This window comes from Struthio camelus, chromosome 36 (assembly GCF_040807025.1).
Source record: "Struthio camelus isolate bStrCam1 chromosome 36, bStrCam1.hap1, whole genome shotgun sequence".
In the NCBI taxonomy this organism is placed as follows: Eukaryota; Metazoa; Chordata; class Aves; order Struthioniformes; family Struthionidae; genus Struthio; species Struthio camelus.
The window spans coordinates 248866-273694 of NC_090977.1; the positions used below are offsets into that span (position 1 = coordinate 248866).

At 66.3% G+C, this 24829-nt stretch overlaps 2 protein-coding genes across 3 annotated transcripts; one reads left to right on the plus strand and one right to left on the minus strand.

Annotated features, from left to right (window-relative positions):
* Positions 1-338: 338 nt before the first annotated feature.
* Positions 339-24810, minus strand: LOC104146472 (uncharacterized). The gene is made up of 11 exons (XM_068923834.1): positions 24624-24810; positions 22862-22974; positions 20990-21064; positions 18705-20874; positions 15823-17169; positions 13826-13918; positions 12790-12873; positions 11149-12483; positions 7713-7878; positions 3564-4308; positions 339-3406 (listed from the first exon to the last, which is right to left on the minus strand). The coding sequence occupies exons 2-11, from the start codon at positions 22893-22895 to the stop codon at positions 1422-1424; spliced, it is 8034 nt and encodes a 2677-aa protein (XP_068779935.1). The 5' UTR covers positions 22896-22974; positions 24624-24810; the 3' UTR covers positions 339-1421.
* SH3BP5L (SH3 binding domain protein 5 like) lies at positions 5547-11130 on the plus strand. 2 transcript variants are annotated; one of them, XR_011137179.1, is made up of 8 exons: positions 5547-5661; positions 6656-7305; positions 7740-7802; positions 8104-8232; positions 8408-8569; positions 8655-8828; positions 9120-9962; positions 10877-11130. XR_011137179.1 is itself a non-coding variant. In XM_068923953.1 (7 exons), the coding sequence occupies exons 2-7, from the start codon at positions 7093-7095 to the stop codon at positions 9531-9533; spliced, it is 1155 nt and encodes a 384-aa protein (XP_068780054.1). In that variant the 5' UTR covers positions 5547-5661; positions 6656-7092; the 3' UTR covers positions 9534-10571. The 2 variants fall into 2 exon arrangements, 1 of the variants encoding a protein (XP_068780054.1); XM_068923953.1 differs by lacking the exon at positions 10877-11130 and having other exon boundaries at positions 9120-10571.
* Positions 24811-24829: the final 19 nt, after the last annotated feature.

Consider the following 24829-nt stretch of genomic DNA (forward strand, 5'->3'; position numbering starts at 1 on the left):
CACGCCGTGTCCCTCCGGAGACCACGGCGGTGGGAAAAGCCGTGCTGCTGCGCGTCTCCGTGTCCCGTCGCCGTTGGGCTGAGCCTGGCGCGGACGCCGCCCGCGTCCCGCCGTGTCCTCGGCCGCCGGGGCCAGAGCTGCTCACCCGGCCGGGCGGTGGCGGCGCCCTTCGCCGGACCGCCGCGATGCTCCGGGATGCTTCAGGATGCTCCGGCGCCGGCTCTGCCCATCTCCCCTAACCCAGGAAGCGCAACCGGGGGCTGGAGCGCAGCCGCTTCCCGCGGCCCCGTCCCCCGGCTCCCTTTAACCCCTCGTTTCCCGGGAACGCCAGGGCGGTGGGACCGTGCGGCGTGGTGCAAAGCCCTTTTATTGGGTCGTTCTTTTAACGCAAAACCACCCCAAAACCGCCAGCAGCTCCCGGCGGGGCCAGCCTGGCTCCTGCTCCCCCCGCCGCCGGCCTCGGGATCGGCCCAGGGGCGCGAGCCGGGCGCCCCCAGGAGCTACGGGCTCGTCTCGCCCGCGCCGTGATGGGAAGGGCCGAGACTGGTTCCTCTCGGTGGGTCTCCCCGAGGGAAACCCACCTCTCGTGTCCTCACGCGTCCCCTCAGCCGCTCCAGGACCTTCTTGGGCTCCGCTCGGGTCTAGGTGGCACCTTCCGGAGCGGCGCGGCCACGTCCTGGGCCACCGCTGCGGGAAAGGGCGGCGAATCCTGGTGGCCCCGCGAGGCAAATCCGCCGCGGACCGGCAGCCCAGTCCTCCCGCGAGGTCCCTCCCCTCCGTCCCCCCGCCGAGGACAGCGGCACAGTGACGACGGCTTTCCGCCGCGCTTCGGGAAACGCCGAACGCCCGGGAAGCCAGCTGAGAACACCCAAGGAAGAGGTGGGCGCATGCAAAAGGCGAGGATGGAAGATGGGACGGGCAAAGCGATTCCTGAGTCGACTCCGTTTCCAAGTCAAAAATTAAAAAAAAAACAAAAAACCCCCCCAAAAACAGCCCATCGAGATCCAGGAAAAGCATCGGTCGCCGGCGCGGAGGAGGAAGGGAAGCCGGGGAGAAGCGGCGGACCAGGGCTTGCAGCCTTCTCCTCGAAGGTCTCTGCAGAAGCTTTCCCGGGCCGGCTTCCCACCTTCGTCTTTGCCACGTGTCCCTTGGGGACCGCGGAGACCGTCGGTGGCGGCTGACAGCTCACGGGCAACGTGCTGCCTGGCGGGGACGGCTCTCCCGGGCGGGAACGGGGAGCGGAGCAGCAGATGGGAAGCGGCCGGGAGGTTCCTCGTGCTCGAAGCTGGCAAAGACCTGGGCGGTCTCCTGCCCGAGCGCGAGGAGGCCGGAGCAGAAGACAGGGCTGACGGCTCCCAGGCTCGGCGTCGAGCCGCCCACGGCCCCGGGCGGCCGGCGCGTCGGCGAGCTGCCCCCGTCCGTCAGGCCGGGCACTTGTTGCGCTTCTCGCCCGTGTGGGTGCGGTGGTGGCGGATGAGGTCCGAGCTGCGGTAGAAGCTGCGGCCGCACTGGCCGCAGGCGTAGGGCCGCTCGCCCGTGTGGATGCGCTGGTGGGTGACCAGGTTGGAGCTCTGGCTGAAGCTCTTGCCGCACTCGGGGCAGGTGTAGGGCTTCTCGCCCGTGTGCACCCGGTGGTGGGTGATGAGCGTGGAGCTCTCGGTGAAGCTCTTGCCGCAGTCGGGGCAGGCGTAGGGCCGCTCGCCCGTGTGGGTGCGCTGGTGGCAGACGAGGGTGGAGCTGTCCACGAAGCTCTTGCCGCACTCGGGGCACTGGTAGGGCCGCTCGCCGGTGTGCACGCGCTGGTGCCGCAGGAGGGAGGAGCTGTCGTTGAAGCTCTTGCCGCACTGGGTGCACTTGTAGTGCTTCTCGCCGGTGTGGATGCGCCGGTGCCGCAGCAGGGTGGAGTTCTCGCTGAAGCGCTTGCCGCACTCGGCGCAGCCGTAGGGCTTCTCGCCGGTGTGGATGCGCCGGTGGCGGGCCAGGGCCGAGCTCCAGATGAAGTTCTTGCCGCAGTCGCGGCAGGCGTAGGGCAGGTCGCCCATGTGCACCCGCTGGTGCTGCACGAAGTAGGAGCTGTCGCTGAAGCTCTTGCCGCACTCGGCGCACACGTAGGGCCGCTCGCCCGTGTGGGTCTTCTGGTGGCGCGCGTGGGTGGAGCGGATGCTGAAGCTCTTGCCGCACTCCTGGCACACGTAGGGCTTCTCGCCGGTGTGCACGCGCCGGTGCTTGATGAGGGTGGAGCCGTGGCCGAAGCGCTTGCCGCACTCGGGGCAGCCGTAGGGCTTCTCGCCGGTGTGCACGCGCCGGTGGGCGGCCAGGGCCGACGTCTGGTTGAAGCTGCTGCCGCACTCGGGGCACTCGTAGGGCTTCTCGCCGGTGTGCACGCGCCGGTGGACCAGCAGCGCCGAGGCGCTGCCGAAGCGCTTGCCGCACTCGGAGCAGCCGTAGGGCTTCCGCGGAGAAGTTTCGGGGCGGTCGGTCCTGGCCGTCCCCGCGCAGAGAGGAGGCTCCGTGCAGCAGGAGAGCGGGGACGGCGCGGGAGCCCGGGGTAAAGGGCCGCGCCGCGTACCCGCACCGGCCCCGGGAAGCTCGCTTCGCCCCGGCTCACCCGCGCGGCCGTCTCTCGGGAAGGCGCTCTCCTCCCGGGCCGGGCTGCGGGGGGCCATCGCTTCCCTGCCCGGCTCCATCCAGCAGCTCACATCAGAGCCGGGAAGGGGAAAAACCTGCTCAGGGAGAAGCCAAGTCGAAGGAGGAGGTGGATGGGCCCGTCCGGACCGGGTGGGATCCCTGCGGCGTTGGCGCCGGAGGTGCCGGCCCGCCTGCCGGCGCCGCTCGCCGGATGCCGGGGAGGGAAATAACTCCGGGCGCACGAGCGTTCCCGCAAAAGGAGCCGGCACGGAGCGGCTCCATCGGATCTCCGTTTCTGCCCCGGAGAGGTGCAAAGCCTCCCCGGGCCGGGGGGCTGCGGCCCCTTTTTCCCGCGGCGGGAAACCCCGGGGTGATGCTAAACCGGGGAGAATCGGCGGGGAAAAGGGACCAAACCTTTTAAAAAAAGAGAAACCCCCAAACCCAGTTACCTGCGGGGCAGAGCCCGGGCTGGGGGCAGGCGCTGCCCCGGGGTGGCTCCGACTCCGGCTCCGGCACCGGGGAGGCGCCGCAGAACCGGGGCCGGGACCAGGCGTTCCGGGGTGCTGCGGATGCTCCCTGCTCCGGGTCGCTCCAGGATGCTGCAGAACCGGCACCGGGGGCTCCGGGATGCTCCGGGGGGCTCCAGAACCGGCACTGGGGATTCCTCGCTCTGGGACCGGTTGCTCCGGGGCGCTGCAGAACCAGAACTGGTTGCTCCGGGTTGCTCCGGGATGCTCCGGGGGGCTCCAGAACCAGCACCGGGACTGGGGGCTCCCTGCTCCAGGTCACTCCGGGACCGGGGGCTCCGGGGTGCTGCAGAACCGGCACCGGGGGGCTCCCTGCTCCCAGTCGCTCCGGGATCGGTCCCTCCAGGGATGCTGCAGAACCAGAACCGGGGGCTCCGGGATGCTCTGGGGGGGCTCCAGAACCGGCACCAGGACTGGGGGCTCCCTGCTCCGGGTCACTCCGGGACCGGTCGCTCCGGGGCGCTGCAGAACCAGGACCTGGACCCGAGGCTCCCTGCTCCGGGTCACTCCAGGACCGGGGGCTCCGGGGTGCTGCAGAACCGGCACCGGGGGCTCCGGGGCGCTCCGGGACCGGTCCCTCCGGGGTGCTGCAGAACCGGCACCGGGGGCTCCGGGGCGCTCCGGGACTGGTCCCTCCGGGGCGCTGCAGAACCGGCACCGGGGGCTCCGGGGCGCTCCGGGACCGGTCCCTCCGGGGCGCTGCAGAACCGGCACCGGGGGCTCCGGGATGCTCCGGGACCGGTCCCTCCGGGGCGCTGCAGAACCAGAACCGGGGGCTCCGGGGCGCTCCGGGACCGGTTGCTCCGGGGCGCTGCAGAACCAGAACCGGGGGCTCCGGGGCGCTCCGGGACCGGTTGCTCCGGGGCGCTGCAGCACGGACACCGGGGGCTCCGGGGCGCTGCAGAACCAGAACCGGGGGCTCCGGGGCGCTCCGGGACCGGTTGCTCCGGGGCGCTGCAGAACCAGAACCGGGGGCTCCGGGACCGGTTGCTCCGGGGCGCTGCAGCACGGACACCGGGGGCTCCGGGGCGCTGCAGAACCAGAACCGGGGGCTCCGGGGCGCTCCGGGACCGGTTGCTCCGGGGCGCTGCAGCACGGACACCGGGGGCTCCGGGCTCCCCCCGCCGCGCTGACCCAGGAAGCTGAAGGGCGGCTGCGGCGAGCGGGGGAAGAAGCCGGCGGCGGCTCCGGGGCCGCTGCAGCGGGCAGGGCCCTCTAGCGACCGGCCGGCCCGGCTCTGCGTGGGGCTCTGTGCGTGCGTGCACCGCGTGGGCGTGTGCAAATTGTGTGTGTGCAAATGTGTGTGCGTGCGTGCACCGCGTGGGTGTTGTGTGTGCAAATTGTGTGTGCGAATGCATGCATATGTGTGCATGCATGCATTGGGTGGGTGTTTTGTGTGTGTGTGCGTGCGTGCACCAGGTGGCTGTATGCAGAAGTGTGTGTGTGCGTGTGTGTGTGTGTGCATGCACCGCATGGGTGTGTGCACATTGTGCATGTGTGTGTGTGCATGCATGGCGTGGGTGTGTGCGAGTGCATGCCTATGTGTGCATGCATGCATTGGGTGGGTGTTGTGTGTGTGTGTGTGTGCGTGCGTGTACCAGGTGGCTGTATGCAGAAGTGTGTGTGTGCGTGCATGCACCGCATGGGTGTGTGCAAATGTGTGTGTGTGTTTGTGTGTGCGCGTGCACCACCTGAGTGTTGTGTTGTGTGCATGTGTGTGTGCAAATGCATGTCTGCATGTGTGTGCGCCCCGCATGGGTGTGTGTGCATGCACAGGCTGCCCGTGGGTTTGTGCAAACGTGGGTGTGTGCGTGCGTGCCCCACACAGGTGTGTGCAACGGGCGCACGCCCCACACCGCTGCATGCAGAGGGCCCGGCCGCCCCTGCCCATGAAACCCACTAAATCCGTATTGAATTGAAAGGTTATAAATTCAACTGCATTCCCCTTGCAACAACCCCGGGGCCACCCAACACGGGCTGCCTGCAGCGGCCTCCCTCCCCCCCCCCCCCCCCCCCCCCCGCTGGCTGCTTTTAACATATAGACCCGCACTGGGAGAGGGAGGAATTTATTGCTGGTATCCGCGCACTTTGGGAGAGTTCAAGACACATAATGGTTTCGCCCTCTCCCCCCCTCCTCCGGGCAGGAAATGGAACAGTCCGCGGCGCCCCGCCATCTTGAAGGCGCCGGGCCAGAGCCGTAAGACAAGATGGCGGCGCCCAGTAAGGAGCCGTCTCGTCCATTTCTCTCCTTCGTGTGGGGCAAGCGGGACGGAGCGGGACGGAGAGGGACGCGGTTACTCACCATTGATATTTCTAGTTTCTGAGCCAGGCTGGGGGCCGCCGGAGGCCTGGCAGAGCGGGTGGGAAGGTGGGGGCCGCTGGGGGCCGCCATTCCGTACGGCGGGAGGAAGGCGGCGGAGCGCTATTTCCGGTTCCGGCGGCGGCGGCGGTGGGGAGGAGGAAGGGGCGGCCGGGCTGCCGCCGGGCTGCTTTGGCGGAGCTGGAGGTAAACAGAGGCCGCGGCGGGGGGACGGGGGGTGTTGGGGGGGCGCCGGGGCGGGGTGGGGGTGCTGCTGTTTGGGGGGGGCGTGGGAGGGGACAGGGGGTATGGGGGGACCCATGGGGGACCCATGGTTGGGGGGCAGTGGAGGGTTGGGGGGTCTGGGTGTGGGGTGCATTGGGGGTCCATGGGTGGGGGGTAGTGGAGGGTCGGGGGGTCTTGGTGTGGGGTGCATTGGGGGTCCATGGGTGGGGGGCAGTGGAGGGTCGGGGGGTCTGGGTGTGAGGTGCATTGGGGGTCCATGGGTGGGGGGCAATGGAGGGTCAAGGGGTCTGGGTGTGGGGTGCATTGGGGGTCCATGGTTGGGGGGCAGTGGAGGGTTGGGGGGTCTGGGTGTGGGGTGCATTGGGGGTCCATGGGTGGGGGGTAGTGGAGGGTCGGGGGGTCTGGGTGTGGGGTGCATTGGGGGTCCATGGGTGGGGGGCAATGGAGGGTCGGGGGATCTGGATGTGAGGTGCATTGGGGGTCCATGGGTGGGGGGCAGTGGAGGGTTGGGGGTCTGGGGTGTGGGGTGCATTGGGGGTCTATGGGTGGGGGGCAGTGGAGGGTCGGGGGGTCTGGGTGGGGGGTGCATTGGGGGCCCATGGGTGGGGGGCAATGGAGGGTCGGGGGGTCTGGGGTGTGGGGTGCATTGGGGGTCCATGGGTGGGGGGCAGTGGAGGGTCGGGGGTCTGGGTGTGGGGCGCATCGCTGGGATGTGGGGAAGGGGTGCACTGGGGGGTGTACAGGCGAGGGGTGCGGGTTGGGAGGGTCTGTTGGAGGGTTATGGGGAGGGGGCACGAGTGGGGGGGTGCACTGGGTGGGGGGGTCAAGGCTGGCGGCATCCGGCGTGCGCGTAGGAGGGATCCAGGATGCTTCGGCCTCCCGATAAGCGCTGGTATCTGCTCTCTTGTCCTGTGGGGCGCGAGATCCGATTTACTCCTTGCCGTTTCTTTTTCAGCCTCCCGTCCTGCCGCTGCAAATCCCGATTCCCCACGGGCCTCTGCCGGGGGTGGAGGCTTTCCGCAGCCGGGGCTTCCCCTCCACCCCCGGGCTGGGTCTTCAATCCTCCGCCCGCCTGGACTTCCGAGCGCTGCCGCTCGCGATGAAATAAGGTCGCCCCGAAGCGCGTGGGTCTGTGGGACGCTGCTTCCGCAGATCCCGCTTGGCCTCCGAACGCCGCCCTCGCCTCTCGGCTGGTGCGCGGGGGTGAGGGTTTTTTTTCCGCTGATGGCTCCCCTGCCTGTGTCGCCTGGTGCTGCGGCCGGGGGCTCGTGGTGAACGGGCCCCCCACCCGGCTAGGATGCTTGCGCCCTCGTGAAGTCGGCTCGCCGCCCGAGGGAGACCTGCCGCAGCCTGGGCTGGCGAAGGAGGCGTCGGGGGGGGGGGAATCCCGCCATGGGAGACTCGGAGCAGCGGCTGATTTTGGGCATGAACGCGGGCGATGGGCGGCAGACGCCTCCTGGGCAGCTGCAGGCGTCCGGAGATGACGGGGACGAGCCGGGCGCAGCGGTCTCTGAGAGCGTGTGTGACGATGAGGACTCCAGGGCACCGCCAAAGAGTGAAGAAGGAGTGGAAGAGGAAGAAGAGGAGCTGGACCCCAGGATACAGGTGAGCTGTGCGTGCAGGAAGGTCCTGCTCGTTTGTAGCAGACCTCTAGCTCCTTCCTGTTTTGGAGTTATCTTTACACAGCTGTTTGCCTGTTCAGGCCCTGAGCTGGCGCTAGGAAGTTAAACTTCCCTGTGATCCGTTCTTGTGCCTGAGTTAACCCTTTTTAAAACTGGGATTGAAAACCGCTCCAGCCAAAACACTGGGTGCAGCCTGGGGGAGAAGGAACCCGACTTTTTGGAGAAAAGGCAGGTGGAAGTGAATGAGGGACAGGGAATACCTCGGTGCCTGGTTGGACCAGCAACGCAGTGGCTGCAGCAAGCGTTGGAGAAGGGACAAACTGGAAATGGTGTCGAGAGATTTGGGGGGGATGCTGGAGCTGCGCTTTGCGAGGGGGTTTCTTCCCTCACCTTGCGCTTGGGTTTTCCCTTTTCCAGGAGGAGCTGGAGCATCTCAACCAGGCCAACGAGGAGATCAACCGCGTGGAGCTGCAGCTGGATGTGAGTAAGGGCAGCTTCTTCCCCTTTCCCTTCCATGCGCCTCTGATCCGGGCACCGTGCTGGTCCTCTGCAGGGGCTGCGGAGGTCAGACCCGCTCCTCAGTGGTCACCTTCAAGCAGCCCCTGCCAGTTTTAGCGCTGAGCAGGGTCTGTGCGTGGGTTGGGAGGCAAAGCTCGGTGCTGAAGGCCGCGAAAGTGCTGCCGTCGCCTGTGTCTGCACCCCCGCAGCAGCGTTGAGGCCGGGGCGCCCGCAAGCCACCGCGTTCCTTCAGCTGACACGGCCTCTGCTCCCCCCCCGGCAGGAAGCCCGCACCACGTACCGCCGGATCCTCTCCGAATCCGCCCGGAAGCTCAACGCTCAGGGCTCCCAGCTGGGGAACTGCATCGAGAAGGCTCGGCCCTACTACGAGGCCCGGCGCCTGGCCAAGGAGGTACCGGCGTGCCTCGCTCCGTGGGCAGCAGTCCTGGGGTGGAGGGTTGTAGTAGGTGAAAGCAGGAGGAAATAGGTGTCAGGATGCCAGGGTCCCTTCCCCAGCCTGGGAAAGGGAGGGGGTCAGCGTCTGAGGGCTCTTCCCACTTCGTAACGTCCCCGCGGTCGCGGCGCAGGCCCAGCAGGAGACGCAGAAGGCGGCGCTGCGCTACGAGCGGGCCGTCAGCATGCACAACGCGGCCCGCGAGATGGTCTTCGTGGCCGAGCAGGGCGTCATGGCCGACAAGAACCGCCTGGACCCCACCTGGCAGGAGATGCTCAATCACGCCACCTGCAAAGTGAGTGCCACCGCCCCGTCCCCTCGCGGCACCCGAGGGGGCCTGGCGCTGAAGGGTCCGTGCCTTGTCCCCCTCCGTCGGCCAGGTGAACGAGGCGGAAGAAGAGCGGCTGCGGAGCGAGCGGGAGCACCAGCGCGTCACTCAGCTGTGCCAGCAGGCCGAGGCCAAGGTGCAGGCCCTGCAGAAATCCCTCAAGCGCGTCATCGTTAAGAGCAAGCCTTACTTTGAGCTCAAGGCCCAGTTCAACCAGATCCTCGAGGTGAGAGGAGGCCCTGGGGCTGGCTTCAACCCCGGTGGCTGGCGAACGTTGTGCCCTGCTCTGTGCGCCGTCAGCAGGACACGGGGATTGTTGGGCGAGGAGGATTCCTCCTGCAGGAGGGTTAGTTTTCTGCCAGCCTTCAGCAGGGGGAAAACGATGGGGGAGAGAAAAGGAGACTGCTGGGGAGGACACGGTCCCTCTCCCCTTAGGAAAGGGGTGGCGAGAGGCTGGGACCACTGCAGGGACCAGGAAGGTCGCATCTTCCTCCCCTGTCCCCGTCCCCCGCTGCAGGAGCACAAAGCCAAAGTGACGGCGCTGGAGCGGCAGGTGTCGCAGGCCAAGACGCGCTACTCGGTGGCCCTGCGCAACCTGGAGCAGATCAGCGAGCAGATCCACGCCCGGCGCCTGCAGCGCCTCATCGTGCGCCGGGCCTCGCCGGTGGGGGCCGAGGCCGCCCCCCAGTACGGCGGCGCCGAGGTGGCGGCGGGCGGCGGGGCCCGCCTGGGGGCCGAGTGTCCCCCGGCCGACACGCTCTCGGTGCTCAGCCTGCAGACCATCGCCTCCGACCTGCAGAAGTTCGACTCGGTGGAGCACTTGCTGGGGCTCTCGGACGCCACCAGCCTCAACAGCGACGAGATGGAGGAGCGGGACCAGCGCCGGGGCGGGCAGGGCCAGTTCAAGCACCACCGCAGCATCAGCCTCTAGCCCCGCTCGGCTCTCCTCCGCCTTCTCGGCCCGTTCCTTCCCTCAGGGAGCCCGGACAGAGGGAACGGGGGCGTTGGGCGGCGCAGGCAGGAGGAGAGGCGATGCTGTAGCGACTCCTGCAGAGGCCGTGGGGGCCGGAGCCAGGCGGTTGGTACAGGAGCTATTGCAGCGAGATCTCTTGCAGCCACCAGCTCCCTGGATCTCGGCTCCCGCTGCCTCCCGTGGAGCCGTGATGCTCTCTCCCCTCCTTCCGTGGCGCCCCCAGCGCCGTGCGCCTCCAGCTTTGGGCGGAAAAGGCCAAAATGAGTTGCCGTCGGGTGCGTCTGGCTTGGCGAGCCGCTGGCGAAGCTGCGAACGGTGCTGGCCTGGAAGTCTGGAGACGGCGACGGGGTCCCCTGCTCCGCGAGGGACCTGCGCCGAGCGGGGCGGGTAAGGTGCCTGGGGCTGGACCTTCCCCCCTGCCCCATTTACGGATGTGCTATGAAGACCGGGGGTGTGATTTTTTTTTTGGGCGGCCGTGTGCCTCTCTGCTCCCCCCGCCCTGCAATTCTGGTGCTTACGCCCCTGGGTCTCTGCCGGGCGGCAGTCGGCGCGGCCACGTCGCCCGCGAGCGAAGCCGCGGGGCCGGGCTGAGCCCCGGGGGACGTCCTCGCCCGCCGGGGTTGGGGGAAGAGCATCCGAACTGCCTTCGCCTTCCTCCTTTTGCCCTTTTTCCCCCTTGAACTTGGGAGGTCACGTTTTTCCCCTCCGTTTCCCCCCCCCCCCTTCCTTCCCCTGCTTTCCGGTGAGAGACAAATCGCCTGGAAACTCGTTTGCACTAGCGGGCCGGAGAGGGAGGAGGCGGCGGCGGGGCCGCGGGTGGGACGGGAGCCCTTCCCGGGCCGGGGGGCTGCCGCCGGCGCCGCTGTGGCCTGCTGTGCTTTGGCTGTGCTGTGGCTGCGATGAAAACTGCCCCGGTTTGAGGCAGCCCCGGAGCCAGCGTGCGGGTGAGCGGCTCCGCTGTGTATTTTAGCGAGAGTAAAGTTTATTCCCCGTGGAGCGCTGCCTGCTTCCGTCTTCGCGGTGCCGCGGGTTTTCCTTCGCCCCCGTTGCCCGGTCGGGACGGGCGTCGCAGCAAAGCCGGCTCCCCTCGGTTCACGCGGCGACTGTCTGCGCAGCAAAGCCTGGCACTGGCCTGGGCTCTGCGCTAATTGGAGCCGCTAATAGGGACTTTGTGCCGGTATCCGTCCTCGAGGGACGCCACCGCTCCCCAGCTGCCGGTTGGACTCTGTGCCGCTGGTCGCGGCCGCTTGGGCCTGACCGCCCACCCTGGTTTTCACCTGTTTTACTCGTTTTTCCACCAGGATGGTCTTTCTCAGCTGCTGGAGGCGCCGTTTTACGCCCGTCCTGGCATTTCCGAGCCAGCTCGAAGGGAAGACCTGTTCTTTTCCGCCCCCCCCTCCCATTTCCCCAGAAAGGAGAGGGGTGAGACCCGGCGGCCCGGATTTGGGGACGCCCGGTGGCACGCCGGGCCGGACGCGAAGACAGCAAGGACAACACCGACCCCACTGAGCCGGCCACGCGCCGGAGGTGATTAGCAAGTGTATTTCTCGCTCCGTGCGCGCACACGTCTTACCCTTTCGGGGTGCTGTCGGGGGTCGTTCCCCCACCCGCTGTCTCTGGTGCGTCTCCGGGGTCGCTAACTGACCGAAGCGTTTCCCGCGGTCGGAGCGCGCCTGGGGCCTTTTCTGCCGCCGCTTGCTTTCGCCCCGGCTCCGAGCTGCGGCCGAGGCTCTTCTCCTCCTTGCGCGGCCGCTCGCCTGCGTGCAGCCGCTGGTGCTTGCTGAGGCTGGAGCGGACGCTGAAGCGCTTGCCGCAGGCGGCGCAGCCGTAGGGCTTCTCGCCGGTGTGCGTCCGCTGGTGCCGGCTGAGGTTGGAGCTCTGGATGAAGCGCTTGCCGCAGGCGGCGCAGGCGTAGGGCTTCTCGCCCGTGTGCAGCCGCTGGTGGATGACGAGGACGGAGCGGGCGCCGAAGCCCTTGCCGCACTCGCCGCACTTGTAGGGCTTCTCGCCCGTGTGCAGCCCCTGGTGCCGCACCAGGCTCGAGCTGACGCTGAAGCGCTTGCCGCACTCGCCGCAGGCGTAAGGCGCCTCGCCGGCGTGGCCGCGCCGGTGGACGAGGAGGTCCGAGCTCTGCCCGAAGCTCTTGCCGCACTCGGCGCAGGCGTAGGGCTTGTGGCCCGTGTGCCGGCCCCGGTGGCGCACGAGGTGCGAGCGCTCGTTGAAGCACTTGCCGCACTCAGCGCAGGTGTAGGGCTTCTCGCCCGTGTGCGTCCTGCGGTGCTGGATGAGGTCCGAGCTCTGCCCGAAGCTCTTGCCGCACTCGGCGCAGCCGTAGGGCTTCTCGCCCGTGTGGATGCGCTGGTGCCGCACGAGGTTGGAGCGGGCGCCGAAGCACTTGCCGCACTCGGGGCAGGCGTAGGGCGTCTCGGCCGTCCGGCTACGCGGGCGCCGGGCGAAGTTCGAGGCGGCCCGGAGACTTTTGCCGTACGCCGCCTCCCCGGCGTGCAAGCGCCGGTGCCGCGCCAGGTTGGAGCGGCGGCCGAAGCGTTTCTCGCACTCGGGGCAGGCGTAGGGCTTCTCGCCCGTGTGGGTCCGCTGGTGGGCGGCGAGGTGGGAGCTCCAGGCGAAGCTCTTGCCGCACTTGGGGCAGCCGTAGGGCCGCTCGCCCGTGTGCACGCGCTGGTGCCGGAGCAGGTAGGCGCTGTGGCTGAAGCCCTTGCCGCACTCGCTGCACGGGAACCTCCTCTCGCCGCGCGCCGGCCGGCCCGAGCCCTCCGCCGAGTCCCGGGGCTCCCCGCTGCGGCCGAGGGCTTTATCCCCGTCCTTCCCCTGCTGCGCCGCCTCGGCGAGCCGCCCGTCCCCTCGCCTTGCCCCTTCCTCCGCCCGCGCTGGCCTCGCCGGAAAGAAACGCCAACGTTAACGGAGGAACCGGAGCGAGCGCGGGTTTAGGGATGGAGCGCGAGGGCCGGGATCGAGCCGTCGGCTCGGGAACGGGGCGCCCTGCGCCGAGAGCCGCGTCCGTCCCCCTCGGCGCCGAACGAGCCCCCCACCCCGGGTGGGCTGGCGCTGTGTTTAGCGCTGCCTGCATCTCGGGGTGGGGGGGCCTCCCGGCGCTGGAAATCGGGGTGGGGGTCCCGGGAGGGTGCCGGGGCCCTGCAGCCCCGTTTCTCGGCGGGGGGGGGGTTTGCAGGGAAAGGAGGGGAGAAGGGCTCACCCGGCGCCTCGCGGCTCTCCTGCATGGCGCCCGAAACCGCTGCTGTGGACGCTCGCCTCCGCCTCGTCGCCTCCTAAACCGCTCCTGGGGAGAAACGGGAGGAAAACGGGGCATTGCGGGGATAAAAGCGCCCGCGTGGGGGGCTTTGGGTGAGCATCCCGGGGCCGAGGGGTGCGAGGCCGCGGAGGAGGCGACCCGGCTGGGAGCGAGCGGAAGGGGCGGCGGGTTTTAGCCGGCGCAAACCCTGCGCCTGCTGGCCTGGGAAACGCTTTCGGAAAGGGCCCCGGCTGCAGGTCGCAGCGCGGTGCCGGGGGGATTTAACGGCGCTAAAATCGCCGGGGGCCTCTCGGCCGGCCGGTCGGTCCCTCGCGGGGCCTCCGTCCCGTGCGGCGGGGCGATGGGTCGAAACCGGTCCGCTCTCGAGCCACCCACCCCGCGGCCGGCGGGCTCCGGCGGCTCCGCTCGGCTTCCTGCGGCGGCACCGCCGGCTGCTGCAGCCCTTCCTGTGTCCCTGCACAGCGAGCCGGGCTGCAACAGGCGCTGGGAGCCGCGGCGGCGCGGACCCCGGCCTCCCCGCTCCGAGCATCGCTGCCTCGCGAAGCCGGCCGGCCCCCCCCCCCGAAACCTCTGGGAGCGGCGTCCCAGGGTTTGGGTTGCAACGGAGGGGGCCTCCGTTGCGTTGGCGTTTCCTCTTGCTTTCCGTGCCCCCCCCCCCGCCGAATCCGGGGGTCTCGCCCGCGACGGGCGGGAATTCAGCACGATTTGGGGCGTGCGAGCGGTTTGGGTGTCCGCGCGGGGGAGAAGCCCTACAAGTGCCCCGAGCGCGGCAAGGGCTTCGGCCGGCTCTCGGACCTCAGCAGCCACCGGCGGCCTCACACGGGCGAGAAGCCCGACGCCTGCCAGGACCGCGGGAAGAGCTTCAGCAAGAGCTCCTCCTTCGTTAGACACCAGAGAGTCCACGCTTGAGCACGTTTTGGGGCTGGAGGAGCAGTGGAGGAGGCCATAACTTTCCAAAGAAGTTATAGAGAAACCGTACTTTCCCATCAAGGATGAGAAAAGCGGCTGCCGCTTTTCCCCTTTCGACGAGGAGAGCTGCAAGGTGGCAGATCCCAACGTTTCCATCCCAGACCTGGGCGGGAGACCAAGAGGGGGATGGGCACAGTAGGATTTTGGGGACCTCGTGGCGTTTTCAGTAATAAACGTGGAGGTCCACCAGGATGGCTGTGAGATCGTGCCTGCCTGGGCTTCCCAGGCTTGCTAAGCCTTTGCAAGGGTCCATGCTGGGACGTCCCTGTGCTTGGGATCCGGCCACGGTGACGGCACGGAGCAGGTCAGAGCCCTGCGTCTTCTGCGGGGTGGAGCAGATGGTCCTTCCCATGGGGAGAGGTTCTCCAGAGCCCTCCCACGAGAGGACGCGTGTTTTAGAAAGGCACCATCTATGCTTTAAGATGAGACTGGGCCAGTCTGAGCCCACGGCTCCTGTTTCCGCTTACCCAGGTGGTTGGTCTCGGCCGTTTCTGCACCTCTGGGCAGGTGGAAAGCGCTGGGAGAAGGAGCCAACGTGGCCTGGGGTGGAAAGGCTTTGGGAGCAGTGTCAAAGTCACCATCGCCTGGCTGTAAAATTATTAGGAGAGGCAGTTTTTGACTTTCTTTTTTTTGAACTGATTCGGAGGGTAACACGTCCCGCTGGGAGACCTTGGCTGCCAGCAGGACCTCTAAGCGCCTGGTATGGTCCATCTTGGCATGGTCCAAAGCCCTGGGAAACCACCTCTTTTCACGACCCTAAAAGCCGATTTTTTTTTTTCCTCCCGCTCCGGCCTGGGAAAGGAGGAGTGCAGACACCGCGCCGTCGGGGTAACTAGACTCTAATTTATTTACTACTCCTCGAAAGAAAGAGAATCAAAAATAAAAGGCGAGCCGCCAACGGCGAGCGGCTGCACGGAAACGCGAAGCCGGAGCGCGGCGTCTCGGGAAAGCAAACGCGCACGTTGCTGCTCACAAGCGGTAAAACGACACTTCCAAGCCGGATCGCACGTACGGGCACGCGGAGAGACACACACGGGCAGCCCAAGTACAAAAGCAAACGCGCGCATACTAGAAAATATATAAATCTCGGTTAAATTCAGTAACTGCTTCCCTAAGAGCGCCGCTTTAACCGTTGGCTTTCCCGCGGCCGCGGGGTAGGACGCGAGGCATCGCGCTCTTTTTCTTTTTTGTCCCCGGCACGACTGTTTGCACAAAGCGCCGTGTCCCGGCTGCACCTCCGCGAGCGAATCGCCCCCTCGCCTTCCTCCGCACCCAGCCCTCCTCTTCCTCGCCCTTCCCCTGCCCTTCAGACATCCCGCCTGGATTTTTCCGGGGCGAGCGTCCAGGCCCGCAGCTCTGATCTGTGGTTTTGGGCTAATTTGGCCCAAAACGATCCGTTAGCTGGAACGCGGCGGTGCCGGCGGCTGAACGTTGGAGCCGGGGCTGGCGTGCGAGCGCGCCGACCCCCCCGTCTTGGCAGGAACGCAAAGATTTGGGACGTTATTTTTTGAAGACCACCTATCGCCAGGTGGGCACCTCGGATCTGGGCTCCTTTATGATTTAAAAGCGGGTTCTTCCCCCCCACCCCGAGCATGTATACGGGCCCCGTTCTGCAAACGGCCACTTGCAAGGCAAATCCTCGCTGACGTTTGGGGTTTTTTTGCAATGAAGCCGAGCCCGGAGGGCGTCTTCGCGCAGCGATTCCTGCCCGGCAAAGGCAGCCGCTTTGCACCGGGGTCAGAAAGAAGGGAACCTGTCTCGTTCCTTGACTTACGCCGGGTTTTTCCACCGCAAAAATAGAGAAGCGGCCTCGGTGCTGCCCTGGTTTTGCTGCCTGCGTGGCCAAGATCATGCACTTAGCGTCACTCGCACAAAGCTGGGGGACGCGGGACGGTGCCCTGGGTGAAGGTGTTGTACCCTCTGCCCACCGCCGCACGGAGCGGGAGAGACCCCTCTTGGCTCTTGCTCCGCCGAGGAGCAGGAAGGGAAGGTGCAGCTCCACGTTGCCGTCCTCGGGATGCTCGCGATGCACGGGGACACGGTGCGATCCACGGTGCAGTGATGCACGGGGGCACGGTGCGATCCACGGTGCAATGTGCAGTGCAATCACGCGTGGGGGCACAGTGCAACACACAGTGCAGTGATGCACGGGGGCACGGTGTGATCTGCAGTGCAGCGATGCATGGGGGCACGGTGCGATCTGCAGTGCAGCGATGCACGGGGGCACGGTGCGATCCGCAGTGCAGCGATGCACGGGGGCACGATGCGATCTGCAGTGCAGTGATGCACGGGGACATGATGTGGTCCGCGGTGCAGCGATGCACGGGGGCACGGTGCGATCTGCAGTGTAGCGATGCACGGGGGCACGGTGCGATCTGCGGTGCAGCGATGCACAGGGACATGATGTGGTCCGCGGTGCAGCGATGCACGGGGGCACGGTGCGATCTGCGGTGCAGTGATGCACGGGGGCACGGTGCGATCCGCGGTGCAGCGATGCACGGGGGCACGGTGCGATCCACGGTGCAGCGATGCACGGGGGCACAGTGCGATCTGCAGTGCAGTGATGCACGGGGACATGATGCGGTCCACGGTGCAGCGATGCACGGGGGCATGATGCGATCTGCAGTGTAGCGATGCACGGGGGCACTGTGCGATCTGCAGTGCAGCGATGCACGGGGGCACGGTGCGATCCGCGGTGCAGCAATGCACGGGGGCACGGTGCAATCTGCAGTGCAGTGATGCATGGGGGCACTGTGCGATCTGCGGTGCAGCGATGCACGGGGGCACTGTGCGATCTGCGGTGCAGCGATGCACGGGGGCACGGTGCAATCCGCGGTGCAACATGCAGTGCAATCACGCGTGGGGGCACAGTGCAGTGATGCACGGGGGCACGGTGCAAGCTGCAGTGCAATCCGCGGTGCAATGATGCATGGGGGTGCGGTGCGATCTGCAGTGTGATCTGTGGTGCGATCCATCGTGCAATCCGCAGTGCGATCCGTGGTGCAATCTGCCGTGTGATCTGCGGTGCAAACTGCGGTGTAACCTGCAGTGCAATCCATGGTGCGAGCTGCAGTGTAACCTGCAGTGCGATCCGTGGTGCGGTCCGTCATGCCATTTGCACTGCGATCCACAGCGTGATCCACAGCGCGATCCACAGCGCGATCCGCGGTGCGATCTGCCGTGCGATCTGCCGTGCGATTTGCAGGGCAGCCCGCGGTGCGATCCGTGGTGCGAGCCGCGGTGCGATCCGTGCATCCTCGGCGGGCTCCGGTCTCCTCTACCGACTGCATCACCAAGTTTTCCAGCCCTCGAGTGACCTTCCAAAGCCAATTCCTTACGCTCCGGTTTCTCCATCTAATCGTCCCGGGAGCGATTCCCCACGGACGCGGCATCCGAGGACAAGCCGGCGCGGGCGGGCGAAGGGGCCTCCGCGGGACGCAGCGGTGCAAATCCGGGTTTCCAGCGGCCCGACGGCCCCCGCTTTCCCCTCCCCGACGCGGCCGGTGCCGAGCGGCGCTTCCCGGCCACCGACTTTTCCCGTTTCCCTTCCGTCGTCTGCGCGGCGAGCGGCGGCGTTGCCGGTGTGCGGTTTGAATCGTGCCCTCAAACAGGCTCTGGTACTTTAGTACGTTCATTATTTTTCATCCCTTTCTCTGGTTTGTCATTAATTCGTTTCTATTTCTTCTGTCTTTCCTTTTACTTTCTTTTTCTTTTTTCATCTTCTACCTTTTTTTTTTTTTTTTGTACTTTAATGTCTTTTTTCCTCTAGCTTCGTACCTACAGGCTCTTCCTCCTCCTGACATCTTAAATTTCTTGCTGCTTCCTTTTTTCGAGCACAGCGAGTCCTTACTTTAACGTTTTTACACCTTTTTCATTTTTTGCTTTCGCTTCAAACCCTTCCCGATTCTACACGTTTCAACAGCTCCCTACTTAGCTTTTGGTAAAAAAAAAAGTCTTGCTTTCTCATTCTTTTTTTTATCTTCTTCAGGAGAAAAAAAAAAAGCGGTCTTCAAACCTCTTTTTCTTTTGCGTTTCTTCCAATGCTTTCGTGTTTTTGCATTTGACCCTTTCTGTTTCTTACATTTTTGGTGTTTTTTTTTTTTTTTTATTTTTTCATTTATTTTTCCCCAGGAAAGCCTTAGCTCCCTTGGGGCTCCTCCAAGCTGCTGGGTTTGTTAGCTCGAGCCCATCGTGCGCGCGCACGCGCTTCGCCTTGGGAGCGAGAGGCCGGGAAGTGGGGCCGGGGCGGGAGCCGGAGGCGGGAGCTGCCCGACGCCTCCAGCCGAAAGAGGAGAGAGAGCGAAAGAGAACAGAAAAATTAAGGCAGGAGGGGGAAAAAAAAAAAACATTAAAAAAAAAAAATCCCCACTGCAAACTCATGACAGTTTTTGCAAAGTCTGTGAAAAAAAAAAAAAAAGAATCCATTAAGTGCATGAAAAATCACTTCATGAAATCACGGGGTTTTGCCAGCGGTGTTTTTTTTTTTTCCTTTCCTTTCCAAAAGAGGAAAAAATAAAAAACACAGAAGAAAGAAAGAAGAGACCCTGACCAGCTTCCATTTCTGAACAATAACTTAGAATAACGCGAGCTCGGGCAGAAAAACCAACCAAGCCGGACGGGGCCCCGTTGGCGGGGGGACGCTGCGGCCGAGCCCGGCGCCGGCACGACGGGAAGGGGCGGCGGGCGCTGCTGCGAGCTTCCCTCCGGCGGTGCCGGAGCCCGCGGAGCGGCGGGGACCGGGGAGGCGCTGGGAAGGGGAGGAAGAGGAGGGACGGGCTGGAGACGAAGGGCCCCACTCGGAGGCGGCTCGGGGGGGGGGGGGCGACGCCGCTCGCCGGGAGGAGGAGGAGGAGGAGGAAGGCGGGACGCGGGGCGGAGGGGAGCATCAGTTGATGAGGGAGGAGGTCTGGGCGCCCGACGGGGCGGCCGAGGGGAAGGAGGGATGGGGGAAGGCGCGGGAGGGGAAGGAGAGGGCCCAGGGCAGCTCCAGCGGGGCGCCCGAGAGGGAGGGGATGGGCAGGGGCGAGGGGGAGGCCGGGAAGGAGGGCAGCGAGGGCACGGGGGCGGCGAAGGAGGCCCCGGAGAAGGCGGCCGAGGCCTGCAGCGGGTTGGCGGCGGCGGCCGGGGCCGGGGCGCCCTTGGCCAGCGGCGAGGGCTTGTCGGCGGCGTGGGTGCGCTGGTGCCGGTTGAGGTGGGAGCTGCGGCTGAAGCACTTGCCGCACTCGGCGCACTTGTAGGGCTTCTCGCCGGTGTGCACCCGCTGGTGGATGGTGAGCTCGGAGCGCTGGATGAAGCTCTTGCCGCACTCGGAGCACTGGTAGGGCTTCTCGCCCAGGTGGATGCGCTGGTGCTTGATGAGGTTGGAGCTGACGCTGAAGCACTTGCCGCAGACGTTGCACTTGTAGGGCTTCTCGCCGGTGTGCATGCGCCGGTGCTTGGTCAGGTCCGACTTCTGGATGAAGCCCTTGCCGCAGTCGGGGCACTTGTAGGGCTTCTCGCCCAGGTGGGTGCGCTGGTGCTTGATGAGGTTGGAGCGGACGCTGAAGCTCTTGCCGCAGTCGGCGCACTTGTAGGGCTTCTCGCCGGTGTGCATGCGCCGGTGCTTCACCAGGGCCGAGTTCTGCCCGAAGCTCTTGCCGCACTCGGGGCAGGTGTAGGGCTTCTCGCCCGTCTGCGTGCCCTGGTGCTTCACGTTCTCCGCCCGGTAGGTGAAGCTCTTGCCGCACTCGGAGCACTTGTGGGTCCTCTCCGGGGCCGGCCGGGCGCGGGAGCCCCACAGGAAGCTCTTGCCGCAGTCGGTGCACTTGCCGGGCCGCTCGCTGGCCAGGAGCCGCCGGCGCTTGCTGCTGGCCAGGAAGCTCTTGCCGCAGTCCGTGCACTGGCAGGGCTGCTCGGCGCCCGCGTGCACCCGCTGGTGCCGCTCCAGGTGGGAGCTCTGCGAGAAGCTCTTGCCGCAGTCCTCGCACCGGAAGGGCTTCTCGCCCATGTGGATGCGCCGGTGGCGGTCCAGGTGGGAGCTCCAGGCGAAGCTCTTGCCGCAGTCGCCGCACTGGTAGGGCTTGCCGGCCGCGTGGCTCCGCTGGTGCTGCAGCAGGGAGGCGCTGAGGCCGAAGCTCTTGCCGCACTCGTCGCACTTGTAGGGCTTCTCGCCGGCGTGGGCCCGCTGGTGCTTGGCCAGCGCGGCGCTCTTGTTGAAGCCCTTGCCGCACTCGGGGCAGGCGAAGGGCTTGTCGGGGCCGCGGGCGGCTTTGGGGGCGGCGCGGGGGGCCGGGCAGCGCCCGCAGTCGGCGCACTTGCAGGCGGCGCCGGCGGCCAGGTGGGTGCGGCGGTGCCGGTCCAGGTGGGAGCTCCAGCTGAAGCTCTTGCCGCACTCGGGGCAGGTGTAGGGCTTCTCGCCGGTGTGGATGCGCCGGTGGCGCTCCAGGTGCGAGTTCCAGTTGAAGCCCTTGCCGCACTCGTCGCACTTGTAGGGCTTCTCCTCCAGGTGCAGCTTCTGGTGCTTCACCAGGCTGGCGCTGGCCGGGAAGCTCTTGCCGCAGATGTTGCACTGGCAGGGCTTGACGCCGCCGGCGTGCACCCGCTGGTGCTGGATGAAGGCCGAGCCCACGCTGAAGCTCTTGCCGCAGTCGGCGCACTTGTAGGGCTTGTCGCCGGCGTGCCGGCGCTGGTGGGTGATGAGCGTGGAGCTCAGGCGGAAGCACTTGCCGCACTCGGCGCACTTGTAGGGCTTCTCGGCGCCCCGCAGGCGCTTGTTGAAGGCCGAGCCGAAGCCCAGGCTCTTGCCGCAGTCGTGGCACCGGCCGTGCCCCAGCAGGCTCCGCGGCGGGAACTTCTTGAAGCCGCGCGGCGCCGACTTGCCCTGCCGCTTGCCCGCCGGCTTCCTCGGCTGCCCGTCGGGCTTGCTGGGGCCGTCGCCGGCCTTCGCCCCCTCGGCGCCGGGGGATGCGGCCGCCTTGCTCTTCCCGGCTGGCGGCGCCGGCGGTCCCTGCGCCTCCACCTTCTCCAGGTCGCCCTGCGCCGGGTCCTCCTCCTCCTCGTTCTCGCTCAGCAGCCCGTCGTCTGCGGGGGGTCAAGGCAAAGGCGTTTCGTTCCCGTTGCCCCATCCGCCACCCGGCTCCGTCCCTCTCCGGGCGTAGACGGCGGCGATCGGCACCGCCGCGCTCCCGGCACTTACCGGACGCCAGGCCTCTCCTCCGGTGCGACTCGGCGAAGGCGGTGATCCGCGGCCAGCTGATGGCGATTTCCTCGGCTGCAGGAGACACGGTGGGAACGGCGGTTACGGCTCTCATCCCACCCTGCGCGGTGCCCGGCCGTGGACGGGCAACGCCGGGAGGAGCCCCGGGGAGCTCCCTCCCCGCCAAACTCCGGCCAAGCCGCCCCGGGGCTGCTCCCCATCCCATCCGAGCCCGCTGCCCGGCAATCCCGAGCGAACCACCGTGGCCGCTCCAGGGAAAGGATCCAAGAGATCGCAGCGCAAGGGCCGGGGCCTCCCGGAGGGAGGAAGAGCCGGATCCGGCAGGAGCCCTGCGGTGGGAACCACAGCGCCGGGCGTTCTCGCCGTGAAACGAGGGAAAACCACGAGCGTCCCTGACAAACACTAATTTGCAGTGAAAACCAGAGCGACGCGATGATTTAATGAACCGGAGGAAGGGAATTCATCCTTAGCGACGTGGGAAGGAGAGAAAACATCGCGGCGGAGCGAGCAGGAGGGAGGTTCAAGGGCGACGGGGGTACGAGGGACGGGCGACGGTTCAAGGACGGGCGACGCTGTGCCACCAACACAGGGAAACCAGAAAGCGGCTGGGTTTTTTTGTTTTTTGTTTTTTTTTTTAAGAAAATAAGAAAAAGAATGAAGCCACCGCTACGGAAAGGAGCAGCGTGGGGGGCCCCGATCCTTAGAGATGAGCGCGTGCACAGCTCTGCCCCGGGGAAGATCTCCACGGGCAATTTGCCACCATAAAACTTGTTGCTCGCTTAAGCGTTGGCAAGACCGAGGCCTTCCAGCGCCAAGGTGCTAATGGGCGTCAACGAGCCCAACCAGCCCCACCTGGGACCCCCAGCCACCCCCTGCCCATGGGCCTGGGCTCTATTTAAGCCCAGCAGAGGGTCATCAGCCCCTTCCCAGCTCTGCTGGAGCAGCGTTGCTCTGCAGCTCCTGGACGTCCAGGTAGGGATGGCGTCTTTCCTGCTGGCTCCAGTCACCGCGGCTGGCAATCGCTTCCTGATCATCTCAGCTGCTTTCTGGTCCCAGAGGAGGGAGGATGAGCACGCGGCGAGGGCGATTTGGTCCAGGTTTGGTCTGAGGAGCTTAATGCCCTGTTGCTGAGAAAGGGCTGGCTGCCCCATCAGCTGGGTGGTTGAAGACCACAATAAAATCCCCCTTCCCCTTGGTCGCCCCATCTCTGGGCCGGACAAACCCACCAGCCTCAGGTTCTCCCCAGCTCCGGCCCCACCAGCTCGGTGGCCACCGCCGGGCTCGCTCCGGTGCCCGTCTGCCTCGTGCCGGGGAGCCCCGGTCTGGACCCAGCGGCCAGGTGTGGCCTCACCGGTGCCGCCCGGCGGAGAAACCCCCCTTCGCAGGCTGGCCGGCTGCGAGGGCTCGCAAAAAAAAAAAAAAATCGCAGAAGGAAAGCTCGAGGAGAGCAAAAACGAGGAAATGACTCGAGTGCTGGAGCGAACCGCGGACAGCGACGCAGGCTGGAGGAGAACAGGATGCGTTGGCCTGCCTAGAACAAGCCACGACAGCGCGAGGTCGATGGCACAGTAAGTACTAAGCGACTAGTTAAAGAAAACTATAACTAGGAAATAATTATGAGCCCTGGCAGCTCACATGTGCGGTGGCCTGCGATACGAGTGCTCTAGGTGACCCTGCTTGAGCAGGCAGGTTGGACTAGATGATCTCCAGAGGTCCCTTCCAACCTAAACGATTCTGTGTGAGTGCTGGTGGCCACGTGCCCTGGGGCAAAGTTTGGTTTTTTTCAATGTTTTTCCCCCTGAATAATAAGCAAAGATGGGGACGAAAGCGGCTGGGACTAGGCGGCCTTACCCAGCGAGATCACGTTCTCGTAGTTCTCCTGCATCTCGTCCCGGGAATCCAGATTCGCGCGCGTGCCGGCCCGCAGGCGAGAGCGCAGTCGCCTCCGCGAAGGTCTCCGAATCCTGCAAAAGCAAGCGGCCGCCGCTCGGTGCCCGGCCCCGCGGAGCCCGCTGGGTCGCGGGGAGCAGGCGGGACATCTGCCCCCTCAGCAAGGTGTTTTGGGGCGATTTCACTTCAAAGCACTGCTGGACGTCTTCCCTCCTGCCACCCAAGAACGAAAACCCACCGGGCGCTTCCCCCAGCTCTGGTTGACACAGGGCAAACGAAGAGCGGTGGCAATTAAAATATAGTCGGGGTGACTATGGGGGAGCAGGGCTGGGGAGAGTGAAAAGGCAGTGGAGCTGAATGCAGGGGGCAGGACGGAGGGGATTAAAACACAGCAGAGCCGAGTGCATGGAGCGAATCTGGAGAGGGGAAAAGAAAATGCAAGCGAGCGGGATGCAAAGAGCGATGGGGAGGGGGGCGAAGGGGAGATGCAACCGAGGGGGATGCAAAGGGCGAAGGGGAGATGCAACCGAGCAGGACGCAAAGAGCGATGGGGAGGGGGGGCGAAGGGGAGACGCAACCGAGTGGGATGCAAAGAGTGATGGGAAGGGGGGCGAAGGGGAGACGCAACCGAGCAGGATGCAAAGAGCGATGGGGTGGGGGGCAAAGGGGAGACGCAACCGAGGGGGATGCAAAGAGCGATGAGGTGGGGGGCGAAGGGGAGATGCAACCGAGGGGGATGCAAAGGGCGAAGGGGAGATGCAACCGAGGGGGATGCAAAGAGCGATGAGGTGGGGGGTGAAGGGGAGATGCAACCGAGGGGGATGCAAAGGGCGAAGGGGAGATGCAACCGAGGGGGATGCAAAGGGCGAAGGGGAGACGCAACCGAGGGGGATGCAAAGAGCGATGAGGTGGGGGGCGAAGGGGAGATGCAACCGAGGGGGATGCAAAGGGCGAAGGGGAGATGCAACCGAGGGGGATGCAAAGAGCAATGAGGTGGGGGGCAGAGGGGAGATGCAACCGAGCGGGATGCAAAGAGCGAAGGGGAGATGCAACCGAGGGGGATGCAAAGAGCGATGGGGTGGGGGGCGAAGGGGAGACGCAACCGAGGGGGATGCAAAGAGCGATGGGGTGGGGGGCAGAGGGGAGATGTAACCGAGCGGGATGCAAAGGGCGAAGGGGAGATGCAACCGAGGGGGATGCAAAGAGCGATGGGGTGGGGGGCGAAGGGGAGACGCAACCGAGGGGGATGCAAAGAGCGATGGGGTGGGGGGCGAAGGGGAGACGCAACCGAGGGGGATGCAAAGAGCGATGAGGTGGGGGGGCGAAGGGGAGATGCAACCGAGGGGGATGCAAAGAGCGATGGGGTGGGGGGCAGAGGGGAGACGTAACCGAGGGGGATGCAAAGGGTGAAGGGGAGATGCAACCGAGGGGGATGCAAAGAGCGATGGGGTGGGGGGCGAAGCGGGGTGCAAATCCAGACAGGGGGAGGCGGGAGCCGGGGCTGGAAGCGCAGCGGAGCCGCGTGCACCGAGGGGCTTTTGGGCAGCGGCGGTGGGAAAAACGCCGGCGGGGCGCGTCGGGGGTCGGGAGCGGCACCGCGCGGGGGGGTCGGGGCGGCGGCACCGACCCCGGTCCCCGGTCGTGGTCGTTTCCCACCTCCCCTCGCCCGCGGGGGGGGCCGGGACGCTGCCCCGCCGCTCCGGCCCTGCCGCCGCTTCGTTACCTGGCGCTTCCGGCGCTGGCGGCTGCCGTGGGAAAAGAGGGGGGGGGGAAAGGGGGGGAAAAAGGAAAGGGGGGGAAAAAAAAAAGCCCACCCCGAACCGAGCCCGCCCGAGAGGAGAGGAGGGGAGGGGGGGAAGGAGCGCGCTGGCGAAGGCTGCGGCCGCCCCGGTGTGTTGCCAGCCGGCTCGGTAAGCGAGGGACACAGGA